At 41.2% G+C, this 13,853-nt stretch overlaps 1 protein-coding gene across 2 annotated transcripts in view; it reads right to left on the reverse strand.

Annotated features, from left to right (window-relative positions):
• Nucleotides 1-512: 512 nt before the first annotated feature.
• The window catches only part of trim9 (tripartite motif containing 9), a 41,206-nt gene continuing 27,865 nt past the window's right edge, over nt 513-13,853 (reverse strand). For both annotated transcript variants that reach the window (XM_084569795.1, XM_084569796.1), the window contains exons 7-10: nt 12,189-12,327; nt 7,294-7,597; nt 6,215-6,377; nt 513-5,257 (exon numbers count right to left, since the gene is read on the reverse strand). In XM_084569795.1, the coding sequence (XP_084425921.1) occupies nt 5,180-5,257; nt 6,215-6,377; nt 7,294-7,597; nt 12,189-12,327 (684 nt within the window). In that variant the 3' untranslated portion in view covers nt 513-5,179. The remainder of the gene's footprint in view (nt 5,258-6,214; nt 6,378-7,293; nt 7,598-12,188; nt 12,328-13,853) is intronic.

The following is a 13,853-nucleotide window of genomic DNA, read 5'->3' on the forward strand; positions in this document are numbered from 1 at the left end:
ATAAATAGAGATAAGGAGATAAATAGAGATATAGAAATCGATAGGGATAAGGAGATAAATAGAGATAAATAGAGATAGATAGAGATAGGGAGATAGAGATATAAGGAGATAAATAGAGATGAGATAAATAGAAATAATGAGGTAGAAAGAGGTAGATAGAGATAGATAGAGATAAGGAGATAAATAGAGATATAAGGAGATAAATGGAGATATTGAGGTAGAAAGAGCTAGATAGAGATAGACAGAGATAAGGAGATAAATAGAGATAGATAGAGATAAGGAGATAAACAGAGATATAGAGATAGATAGGGATAAGAAGATAAATAGAGATATAGGAGATAAATAGAAATACTGAGGTAGAAAGAGGCAGATAGAGATAGATAGAGATAAGGAGATAAATAGATAGATAGAGGACTTATAGACAGACAGACAGACAGACAGACAGACAGATGGATAGATAGATAGATAGACAGATAGATAGATTCCAGACATACTGCGACTTGTCTTGTTGACACCTATTTTATTGAATATTCACACATACAGGAAACACAGAGGCTCATATTATAGTTGAAATCATCATAATAATAGCAGTAACATGGTCATGATGGACACAGAATCAGAACAATCATAGTAATCATAGCGTGTTAAAATCATAATAATATAAACAATGTTCATCTTAAATTCATAAAACTCTCCGTGGAGATAGTTCAGGTTCACAGTAAATAATAACAATGACATTCCATCTCGGATCGAAAAGAATCACTTTGGAGTTAAATGAGGTTATAATGAAGGTTACACACACACGCACACGCACGCACACAAACATATGTATGTACATCAGGAGATATAACACACGGAGTCGCCCAGCGATCGTGTGCTTTCAGTCTGAGAAGTTTGACGAGGCTGTACGTAATCATCCTCTGGTTTATTCTTAACATCGTTATTTGGCTGATTTGGAAATAATAAATGTTACAATAACACTTTTTAACGTAGTTTTTAAGTCACAGGAGTAAAATATTTATCATATGTTGAACAGAAAATCCCTTTAATGAACTGTTTTGCTGAACTGAATTTTAGTTTTTTCTTCTTTTTAAAAAAATCCAAGGTTATGTAATGTTTTGATAATGGCTGCACTTGTCTGTGTGTGAGTCAAAGGAAAGCTGTGTCTGCTCAGCGACCCACGGCTAAATGGGCTGTTTTTTCAGATTCATAATTATAGCCGAACAAAAGGCTTACCTTGAGAAAGAGCCAGTTAAACGTTGCATTAATCAAAGCTCGGGTTCAGCCGTGCAACTCGCTGCAGCAGCCCGGTTCACTTCACATGCACATATCATAGAGGAAATGATCAAGTTTAACGTGTGCAGCCATTTTAGTTCTGATTTACAATCTATGGGAGAGAAAAAAAAAAACATCAATATAAGACCTTTAATACTGTGGTTGTTTTATCCATAACAGACGTGATTCTTGTTGATTTCTGCCCTTTCACGATAGAAAAATATGTAGCAGCAGGTGAAGTTGGGCATCACAGATGTTACAGTTGACTCTGCTGAAGCAATGACTCTATTTGTAGCAAAGTTTCATAAATATTTTTGGGTATACTGAAGAAAAGGGGGGGTAAAGGCACACCCATGAAGCTCAAACACAGGATAGCACCTTATGTGTATGCTAGACATGTTGAATGTCTCTAGGCTCTGGTTCACGGGGAAACTTTAGGGGCAACTTTAATGGGCAACAGTTCCTTCACATCAACAGTTAAAGATCTTCAGTTATTGTTGTCTGGAAATATTATTATTTCTTTTGGGCATGGACGGCAGTGTCAGGTGGTCGACCTCTTTGGTAGACAGCAATGAAATATGCGTTCCTAATAATAGCCCTGCAGTGAATCATGGCTTCTTTTAGTTTTTGTTGAAACTGTTGTAGAGATATGTTAGTTATAATGTTTATGGTCATTTTAGAGTTAGTGAAGACGGCATTCTTGGGCATAATGGGAACTTGAAGGCAGCAGGCTTCATATTCAGATAGGAATATGAAGCTGGAGAAGCTAAAGCTATGGACACACCAAACCGACCTCAAACAAACTAGCGGAAACAAAGGCTTAACGCAGTACCGCCTCACGTTGCACTCGAATGCACCGCCAAGACTGGTGTGTTCACACTATGTACTTAAGTACACAGTGTGTACTTATTCCAAACCGCCCCGTCAATGGCATCACGGGTGCTTGAGTCACACCCTAAAAGTCGACAATCGGCGTCCACGTCGTTAGCAACACTGACAGAGTTGTAGCTTTTGTCGCTCGTAGTGTGAACACACCATGAGAGCTACTATTAGCTGGGAGGCTACAAAGCTAGGACGATCTACAGCTTCTGTGCGCCCTTGAAACTTTGTCAGTTTGTTGACTTTCGATACTTAGGGGTCTGAATACTGCCTATAGTGTAGAACAGACCACCAAAACAAGGGTCACAGATGCTCAGGTTTGGTGTGCTCAGGTTTAGGATTAAGCTAATTGTTGCCCGCCGGTCTCGTCCATGGATACACGTCATCCACAACTTTCTGTGCTTTCTGTTTTGTGCTATTAGCAAATGTCAGCATGCTAACCCTGAAGCTAAAAATAAGATATTCCTGCTATATGTTAAAAAAAAAATAAATCAATAACAAATAAAGTTCCTGCTAAACATCAATATGTTAGCTCGTGTTTGTGCTATGTTGTCAAGCTAATGTTAGCATCTAGGATTGCTTAATGTTGCCCCATTGAAGAAGCTGTTGCCCAAATGTGCTGCCGCCAAAAAACAAAACAAAACATCCCCGTGTCTCATCACCTCTCCTGTTTGCTTTTATAGGAAATAAAACTAAAAAAGCCTCTGCAGCTCGAGATCAAACTACACTTTTTTTTTTAAAAAGCATTTTCTTTCTTTACTGTAATTACTATACATCCACTAAAGAAACAATGATGAATTCTCATTGAAAAACTCTGAACATCAATAACTTATTTAGCTATACAACTCTTTGCAATAGATCCATTTCAATAACAATATTACAAAACTACCAGTATCCAGTCACCTACAGTAAAAAAAAAATGAAAGAAAAAGCCAGAACTAAGCGAGCTGCTGTAGCACCTTATTCAAACATCTTCATAGTCATCACCTTGAACCCATTTCAACTCACTCTTTATGATACATTAAACCAAAATCCTCCTGTTTTGAAAGCTGCACTGCAGAGAAAGGCTTCACGAAGGCCTCGCTTCCAGTAGCATTTTATACATCGACGCTGTATTTTGATTTTTTTACAAACGATACAGAAGGTTCACACGAGCTAAGCCACTAAAAAAAGCTTCTCATTTATACAGACCAGGATATGACAGCGACCAGGCTGAGACTGTTGCTCTAGTCCTGTGATCATTACGACTGCTGACCCGTTTGAACACACCCTCACGCAGTTTAACATAAACAGACAAGACGACCTCCCTTTCCTCCCCCGGTGTTTTAAATGTTTCACGACGTTCATAATAAACTCATTAACAAACAACTTGTGTATGAAAAATTTGACACTAATATAAAGTTGATACCATTTTTATGGTAAAACAGGTAGCAGTCAGTTAGCTTAGCTTAGCATAAACACCTGAAACTGGGAGAAGCGGCTAGCCAGGCGCCTCTAAAGCTGTCATGACTAATCTGTACAAAAGTCTAAATGTAAACGACACAGTGTTGTGCTCATAAAACCACAGCATGTAATTTTTATACTTTAGAGGTTGAACTTGAACATGCTAGCCTTCACCCCTTGTTTCCGCTCCTTATGCTCAGTTAAGCTAACTTACTACTGGTTGTAGCCTTTCTTATGCTAACAGTTGCCTAGCAGCGGTGTCCTCGTGACTTATGGCTCACGTTACTACACTTTAACACCACATATTTTGTGTACATGACTTCTCATGTTGTAACCACTAGTTAATTTAGAGGCAGCATTGGATATGTTAGCTTTAACCCCCTTGTTTCCACTCTTTAAGCTTAGTTAAGCTAACCAACTAGCCTTCATACTTACAGTATGCTGCCTTCAAATTGGGTCGTGTTTACCATGTTCAAGAAAAGCTGCTATATGAACGTCGGCCTATTTGTGGTATTAAGAAACTGATTTTTCTGTAACAGGTTCATGAGTTGTGTTTGCTATGTTTAAAATGGAGAAGTGGATTATATTGTCAATTTGTTCACAAAGAATCTTCCTTGTAACTTTGGAATATGTCTAATCAAAGTAAAACCCAATGGCCTTATCCTTTCCTACATTAAGCTACCCAGCTGTTAGCTTGCTAATAGTTAGCCTTGGTGGTTTAGAGACGCTAACAGTTGCATAGCAGCAGTGTTCTCACAACTTACGGCCCATGTTACTACACTTTATTGCCAAATATTTTGTGTACATGACTACTCATGTTGTAACCATGAGCTAATTTAAAGGCAGCACTGGATATGCTAGCCTTTTAGCCTTGTTTCTAGTCTTTATGCTCGGTTAAGCTAACTAAGTGCTGCTTGTAGATTAAAAATTTGCACATATGCTGCCTTTAAATGAATTTGTATAGTACACAGTTTTATTTCACGGCTTATAATGTGTGAAACCCTCATCCTTTCACCATCTGTTTGCATTTCCTACGTTAAGTTACCAGGTCGTCCAACTGTCCAACAGTTGTGTAGCATGTGGGTTTTCATGACGTACGGCTGAAGTTATCACTTGAACGGCAAGTATTTTGTGTACACAACTTCCCATGTTGTAACCACAAACCCACGAGCTGAATTTGAAGGCAGCATTAGAGATTAGAGTAACATCATTCTTCTCTCCAAAGTCAGATTGAGTATTGAGAACGCAGATGAGTATAGCTTCCAAAAATGTCAAACTATCTTTTTAACCCCTTAATATGATCGCTGATATAATAATAAGTCCACCAGCAGGATTTCGACTAACTGTACTACAAGGTAGAGATGGCAAAGCACCGTCCATGTTGACTCTGACAGTGTCCCGCCAATGGTCCGTGTGTCCAAGGTTTAGGCATGATAAAGGCATGGCTCAGCGCTGGATGGGGCCTCTAACAGAGGGTCATGGGGTCAGTCGGTCAGGAGGAGGTGAATGACAGGAGAGAGAGGGTGAGATCAGAGTTACTGTCTGGCAGGAGGTGTCATCCAAACCGAGTGTCGGTGAGTCTTTAGCACACGGAGCCGGTCGGATCTGCCTCCCCGGGGGTGTAGAAGTCAGGGATGGGTAGACCAGTGTGCAGTGTGATCTGCAGAAACACACATATTTACACATATATATAATATATGAGTTAATAGATTATGGTAAAAATGTATTTTTATTCCTGTAGGTGGGGCCAATGAGCTATTTCCTCACCAGGAATGAGAAAATCAGCCGGTAGCAATGAGAAATTCAAAGCAACTAACTGTTGTTGAGTCTTTAAAGATTCCTCATTCAAGGTTTAATCGCCTGATCCCGTTCGCTCCGATGTTAGTCTTATTTCACTTTTATGAAGCACAGATTGTTCTTGTATGCCCGACCCAGAGAAAGAACAGTTTTCACACACTTGAACAGAAGCTCTTTGTTTTGTTTGTCAGCTTCAGGCAAGGTCAGAAATATTTAGGACTGTAAAGTAATTTCTTTTGGAAAAAACAGGTAGTTTCAAGGATTTTCCACTGGATCTATAAAAACTCTGCTTAACTTTTATCTTTCTGTGTGTGCAGCAGTCTTCACCTCTTGTCTCAGTGCAGATAGGGGAGACTTACATGCATTTACATGCTTTAACTGCAAAAAAATACCACCAATTACTGCAACACCAATATTTGTAAATGGTAAACATAGTATAAAAACCCCACTTTCTACTTGCAGCATTGCTCAGATGTGAATTCAGTGTTAGGAAACAGCGCTCCCTGGAGCTTCTAGGAACTCATTGCATAGATTTAATAATAAATCTTGAGCAGCAAGCATTGTACACATTACTACATGGTTCATATTAGGACAATAAGCTCTCTATTGAATATGCCATTGCAATGTTTGATTAAATAACTGTTGTTTTTTTTAAGAGTGATTTATTGCAAGACCTCTTTGGTGTTTTAAAACACTGTAAGATTTAAGAAACACATATTTGTACCATGAGACGTGTTTAAATCCAGTTGTAATCAGCCAAAATAATCTACTTGAACTAGTCTGCAGCCTGAGTATGTGTACCAAGAGAATAATTTTCTACCTGGACGTTTCGGTTGAGACTGATGGCGGGGTAATAGGCGCCCTCCAAGCCTTCGAACGCCACTGGACCCTGCTGTTCGTCGTTGATGAGGAAGATGAGGATCCGACGGGTGAAGTCCAGCAGAACTCCTATTGTAGCTCCTTTAGTGATGCCACCGTCCGTCCTGCACCGACACACACACACACACAGGAAAATTAAACGAGGAGGTAGTCGCACAAAAGATGTGCTCAAAGAAAACATCCTGCATATCATTTGAACAATCCTGAACTTTACTGCAGAGGAAATAAAAAGTACTTGCACTTTCTTTATGGTTGGCAAGTAGTTATTTTTCAGATTATATGTCACGTCACTCACAGGGTAATTTTCCGGCAGCAGAAGAAGTTTTATTTTTGACACTAGATGTACATTTTGCTCACACTTCAAGCCGACGGTAGGCCATTTTCCTGTGTCAGGCATCGGTAAGCATCTGTGGCTCTATTTTCTGCACTGTTACCACTAATTAGACCTTTGTCTGTGGCTTTTCAGCTAATTCAGCATGGTGAATGAACGAGTCGGTCATAGAAATCCCTCTGATTGGCCGATCAGCTTAGGAAACCAGTGCACGAGAAGAGAAACTGCAGTTCTGTAGCTCTTCCTAGCTTCTTGACGTCCTAGCTAACAGTGGCTCTTCTGGTTTCCCCCTTTGATTGACGAATCAAGACTACTGCCACCTGCTGGTAGGAAGAATTATTTCCTTTCACGTAGATGCAGAACGTTTGTACCAGCTAGCCACTGGCTGAGGTCTTTATGATGTGTTCAAGTGCAACATTTTGATCCAGACACATCATATGCCGGGAAACGTCACAGTCGGCCTTCGTTGCCAGTAGTTCTTTTAGATACTTGGTGAGTCTGGGCCCTTAACCCTTTAAAACTTAATGTGTTGCGAGCAGGATTTGGATTAGGCTTAGGTGTTAAAGGGTAAATATATAGATCTACTTCTTACAACATCTGTTTTCCTCCAAAAATGCATTTTCACTTTCCACTCTTGCTTCAGGAAACAACATCTTCATTAGAACAGAGTTCGTCACTTCCTCTGTTACCTGTTGGTGTGCGAGTTGTTGTGCATGAACCAGGAGCGGTTGTTGTCCACATACATGGCCCAGGCCTTGTCGTCCTTCCCCAGCATCACATCCTTCAGGACGTCGCCGCGAGCGATGCCGAAGGCCGGGTCGGGGTGGTTGTCGTATCGATCGACCGTTATCTCCCAGTAGTGAACGCCGCGGGAGAATGCGGTGTTGCCCATGACCACCCGGTCGTCGTAGCTGTTGCACGACACCGTCAGGTTGTCGTTGGAGAAGACGATGTCGGGGTGAGCGGAGGCTGGGTCAAAGGTGAACCAAGCAACTGTGGACAGGAACACACTGTTGTTTAGCATTGATAACATCACCAGCTGTAAAGATTGGACGCAACGATCATGATTATATGAACATCGACGGTTAAATGAGGTGAAGTCACTGTAAAATCTCTAAATGAAGGATACAACAGCATGGAAGATGAGCAGTAAATTCACTACCACTATTAAAATCACTTATGATTAATAATCCTTAGAATCATACTCTATAAATTAACTTAGACTTTAATAAGCTTAATATTTTTATAATATCAAACCTGTGTCAAACAGTCTGCAAATCTTAATCTGGCACCTGCGTGGAACAGCAGATGGTGCCTGTGATGATTTAATTAGATGAATTAATTATTAAATCAGATAAACAATCTTTAAAATCTCTAATCATCTAATGTCGTGAAAGTTCAGTTCGCCGAAAATATAAAAAAATGCCGAGAAGAAGCAGCAGGAGACGGGTCCTGCTTCATCACCGGAGTCAGTGGATTCAGTAGTTTGCTCTGTTGCCATGAGAGCGTCTCCATGACAACCAATCAAATGCCAGGACTGTAGGAAAGCAGCCGAAAGCCTGTAAGTGGATCTTGAGTCAGGATTTTAGTTTTCTTTGCCGAGGAGCTTTGAGCCTCTACGGCAGAGACAGTCCAAGTGGACGTGACTAAAATTTGAATCTGTGCTGCTGTAATTAGCAGAAGTTGAAAATAAAATCAGCAGCAGTTGTACCATTTAAGAACTCATTTTAAACACTGGATCACATTGGATCTACTTTCATATTTATATGAAAACCCTTTAGTGAGTTGCCTCTAGACACTGAAGCTTTGAGCGTTTTATCTTCTTTCAGCTCGTTGTTTTGGTTTTCCGTCACTGCTCAATTCACTGCAGCAGCATTTGTTGTTTTTTTTCAAAAAACGACCTGACAAACTGCTGACAAACACAGTTAGCAACCAGCTCCCGAACATAAGGAAGTATTTCAGAGGTGAAGAAGCAGATATGTTCCTCAGGAGGTGTTGGAGACCAAAACGAGAGCAACAAGAAGAGTGAATTTTGACGTTACACTCGTCAGGTTACCAGAAAAACTAGTTATAATGGTAAATGCTAAAATACTGTGCCAAATACTGTCCCAAAAACACAAAACCGGCTTTAATTTTGGTGTAGTAGCTCTAAAGATCTCAGCAAATAAAACACAAAGCATCAGCTCAGCGCACAGCTTTGCCTTTATCGTAATTTAGGCGAACTGCTCCTTTGCTCTGCTCGGCACGTTATTCTCCGAGGTGGTTCAATCACATTGCCGACAATAAACTTGCAATACTGTTTGACTCAGTGTTGAAAACTTCATTAGCATGTTTCTATCGTCCATATAAAGAGAAATGTGGGAGTTAAACAGGCGGGCCTTTGCAGTTTTTATGGGCTTCACTGGACCTAATTGTGCACGTGTTTTCACTGGTGTCACTACGTGCAGTGAAGTTTCATTACGTGGCTGCATTTCCCCAAGGAAATAAGACAAAGACATTTATTGGAGGCCTGGTTTAATAAGTGTAGCCCACAGCGCGCAGCAAACTGCCCACCTGCTGTGTCTGAGAGTGAAGACCTCACTGATGAAACAGGCAATGGCCTGAGGGGGGATTAAAGTGGAAACAGTCAGCAATGAGAGCCACCCATACCTGTGCCTATAGACTGAATATCGCATGGAGGGAGTCCAGCTGAAATGTGAAATGATGGGGAAGGGGGGGAGTTCAGGAAGAGAGGGAAAAAGGAGGGAGAAAGGAGGAGATCGGAGCGAAGCAGTGAAGCAGATAGTGTAGAGGGGTTAGGAGGGGTGGATGAGGAGGTAAAAAGCAGATTTGATCAGGAGTGCTGGTTCAGCTCAGCGGACGGAAAGACCAGGGGAGATCCTGAAAATGAAACAAAAGAGCTCCTAGAGACACACCACCTGAAGAAAATAACAAAGAGAAGGGCTGCTTCTTCTCCGCTCCGCAAAAGAAATAAAACTGACAAACTCAAAGCTGGTCAGGGTGAAGGCTGCAGACTAAAAAGATGTTTAAGCGGTTAGATCGGTTTGTGCAGCCCCGAGCATTTGCCCGAGGGCTCTCTGTCGGGCAGGGACGCCGTCCGGGTCTTTCATATCCACCGACGGACGATAAGCTTCTATGCAAAGCAGAATTTAACTAACGGGAAGGCAAGCGCATGACAGCTGTATGTCCCTGATTTAAAAGCTCAAAGAGAATTCACTTCTTGCCGCTGCCAGCGAACTAAAATCTTAAACAGATATTTTTCCCTGGTGTTTTTTATTGTGCCGGATGAAAAATAAAACAGGCCGACGATGTTTCAAAGTCTTTTGAGATCCCTTTGAAACTCACAATCAACCGGTTTGTGTCTAAAAGAATTTGCAAAGAAAGAAGATCTGAACGTCATCCTTCCCCTTAGATTTTTAAGCGCTTCGGTTTCTGTTGATACAAGACTTTAGTCAGGCAGCGGCAATTTAATATTCCTCAGATCTTCTGGGTTTCAGATAAGATTTGTTTGCTGTAGAACGAACACGTCGCTCCCAAAAAATAAAAAATAAAAAATGGAAAGAAACTGTGCAGAGACTGTGTGATCACATCAGGAGGGAAAGCACAGAATCATGGATAATACATAGGTTTTCTATCCTTATTAGCTACTGGCACAGATCATCACGGCATTAACAAGTAAAATAATATCAATGGAAATGCTATCAAGATGCAATAAAAGTGCGCTTCCTCCAACAATATTAAAAAGTTAGCTGTTTTACATTTGTCTGTATGAACGGTGAAATCCACCTGGGAATCAAAGATATAAAGTCAAACATATGGTAGGTAAAAGAGATGAAAATATTCACTTCTATTAATGGATATTGGCGGTGCATATTACAAAATCATATCCAATTAGTTTTCCAGCCAAATGTGTTGCTCTATTATAACATTTTCTCTATTTTATTCCCTCTCTTTGTCGTGCATTATTCTTTCTGTCGTTCTCACGTTTAACCTGCATACACACCTTGATTCTCCTCATTCCTCTAATGAGCTCTCCTCCTGTACATATTGTCTTATCAGGCTATTCTCTGCATCTTCTATGCTCTGTCTTTGCATCTAGCGGTTCGTTTGGACTCTTCCGCGCACGCCTGTCCGCCCAGCCACATTTGCTTATTTGGCTCATTTGGACGGACCACCTGCAGGCTGAGCTTGTTTGGAACCTCTTTTGAACCTGTGCAGCTCCACCGCTGAGTCTATTACCTGCAAAACTGCTAGTTTCATTACTACTTATATTAATATTTGAGTGATTTACTGGTGGCGTGTTCTTTAAGATGAATGCATAACATAACATTTAGCACTATTCGTACAGATCCCTTGCATTTGTTATGTTAAAGAGCCGAGATACAAACTAAGCAATTGTCGTTTTACAGTTTAAAACAGTTTGCAGATAAAGATGGACGACATGACAACTCCCCAGAGGTATGACTAAATTGGGTGCTGCCATCTTGCACAAATGGTGTAATTGTGCATTCATTAAATTTTTTCTAAATAAGTGGAAAAAATAACTGGTACATGCCTTGCAGAGCTGTTGATGTCAAATATGCAGAAACATGGTGTACATGGAGTAACTCTAACCCAAACTGTGCAAATGTGTTTTGGCACTTGCAACCTGCATGTTCATCTTTAAAACAAAAAATACAGATGGTTTAATAATGCATGTACATTTGAAATGAATCCCATGCAGCGGTCCCTCTGATCAAATCCTGCAAACACCTATGAGCTCAGAGCCAACACACTTTGTTTGTAGCGACCGCAGTGGTTCCACCATCTGACTTAAAAGCACGGCAAAGATAGAAAAACAAAACAAAAAAATCGCAGGAAATAATAAGACCATGTGAGCATGCGAATGCACTATAATTTGCAATCAAAATCTGTACATGATTGACCAGCGGTGGAGACGTGGTTTCAAGGTCCTGCCGCCTGCACAGACCTTTTATAACAAGCTAAGAACATGACCACTCTCTGGGAAAAGCTGCTGCTGCTACACAATTAGGAGTTCCTGATCATTTTGTGTCTGATCAACAGGATGTTGTTAGTGGGGGGTCTTTGGGTCCTATGGGTTGAGGGGAGGGGCCTCTGTGGATCATCCCACAGATACTTGATCAGTTTGGGGTCTAGTGAATTTGAGTTGAAGCGTTTTTGTGTGTGTTCCTGTGTAAGGCTGCAACCTGCTGGGGATGGCTGCTGCCATCAAGGAGTGTCATTGCTATGGGGTGGGGGTGCCTAATATTGGCATACCCACTAGCCTGGGCAATTTAAAGTGTAGCTCTGCTTTGAAAAGATCAAAATACTGAGAGTAAAGTTTGCTTGCTTAATAACAAATAAAGCAGCGAGGCCTGTGAGTGCGTCTGAGGTCAGGACATTCATTGAAGAAGCACTAATTGCCAACACAGACTTTTTCCTGCATGAACTACTTTAATATAAAACACTTGCTGGCTGCCCAGCATCAGAGGAATACATGGATGAATCCTGCGCTAAGGGTTTATTTTTTCCTTAACTGTTTACAGCGAGTAGGAAGGGAAGGAGAAGATGAAGCTCAACGTACTCTCAGAGGTCTGCATGATCAGGGTCTTGCTGTACTGGCCCACTCCGCTGGCGTTAAAGGCCTTCACCCTGGACTTGTACGTGCTGTTGAAGTGGAGCCCGTCCACCGTGCAGATGGTCTCCGTCCCCACGTACACTTCCTGTAAGGAGACACTTCCTGTTAAGCTGGCAGACACGTCAAGTGCGTAATCATGACACGGAACAGTCCGTCTTTTGTAAACCAGACAGGCTCGGCTGTTCTGAGGGTGTGTCCCATTTGGGTTTGGTGATGATAAGTGAGAGTGTGAGCTCGTACAACCGAGCGTGGGTGCGGCGGCCCACACTGGAGTATAAATAGACCCGGGGACACAACTCGCCAGGCTCAGCGTGGCGCTGCGTTGGCGAGACTCAGTGAGTCAGAAAGTAGAGGAGGAAGAGAAAAGTTCCCTCGCAATTTGGAAAATATATATATATATATATTTCTTTTTTGGCTAAGTGTATCAATCACAGGTATGACAGAAAAGGATTGGAGGTTGAATTAACATTTAAAAACACACACTAAATCATTTGGGAAGTTTCAAAATGTGCTGCGAGATGCTCTTTATGGTACATTTCTGTTATAAATCACAAGCTAACAGCGAAAACTCCGGGAAAATGTCTCCAGGCTGTAACGCAATCTGGCATCGACTATCTACCAATTAGCAGTGAGCGGATGCAGTTGGCAGATCAGATGCAAATGATCACCCTCTTATGGAACAGTTGTAATTAAGACAGAGGGATGAAACTGGCGATTACAGATCACAATATGAACTGGAAAGGCTGAGAGATTACCACCAGCTGGTTTTAGCTAACGGGCCGCAGAGAGGAGACGAGAGGAAACTTGAGGTCACCGCCTGCTTTTTCTAAATTAAAACACAAGGATGCCTGAAGAAACAGCTGCTGGACCGTCCACATTACACAGCCAGTGAAGCCACTAAACTGAAATGTATAAGTGAACGGAGAAGATGTAGTGTAACTGTGCACATCGGGGCTCGAAAAGTCCAGTATTTTGATTGAAATCTCATGTTTTAAGGTCTTTGAGTAAAAACTGCTTTAATTATGCTGCTACAGTTGTTCAGATGAACATGAAGGACATGTGCTGGTCTTTCTTCTAGATATACAGGCTAAAACAGAGGCTTACAGTCTTGTCACAGCAGTGTAAGTCATAAAACCTTCTCTCCATTAGCTTCTTGATAAAAGCGATGGGATCTTATACAGTATTTTCAAAGGTCAGGGGCTCGTAACGTCTTGAATCTGTGCAACAAAGCAGCATTTAGAAAATCACAATCTCATTAAATCTCACAAATTTAGAGAACTACTCAAGGTTCAGAGATTTTAGGATTTAAGGATAAGTTTGAAGTTGTTTGGGGATGTTTGTTGGGTGCATGGCGTATATCCATATAGTGGGAGTGAATGGGGCACCGAAACGCAGTCTCTAAATAACGCATTATCTGCCGCGAAACTTGTTCATTTCACCAATATTCAATATGTTGTTATGATACGCTAGTGCTATTCCCCAAAACGAACGAGTTTCGCAGCTGATGATGCGTTATTTAGAGGCTGCGTTTCGGTGCCCCATTCACTCCCACTATATCTAAATATCTGACGAACGACTCTAAATAACACCAAAGTTATATGGGTGAGTAAA

This window comes from Chelon labrosus (genome assembly GCF_963514085.1).
Source record: "Chelon labrosus genome assembly, chromosome: 20".
Taxonomy (NCBI): Eukaryota; Metazoa; Chordata; class Actinopteri; order Mugiliformes; family Mugilidae; genus Chelon; species Chelon labrosus.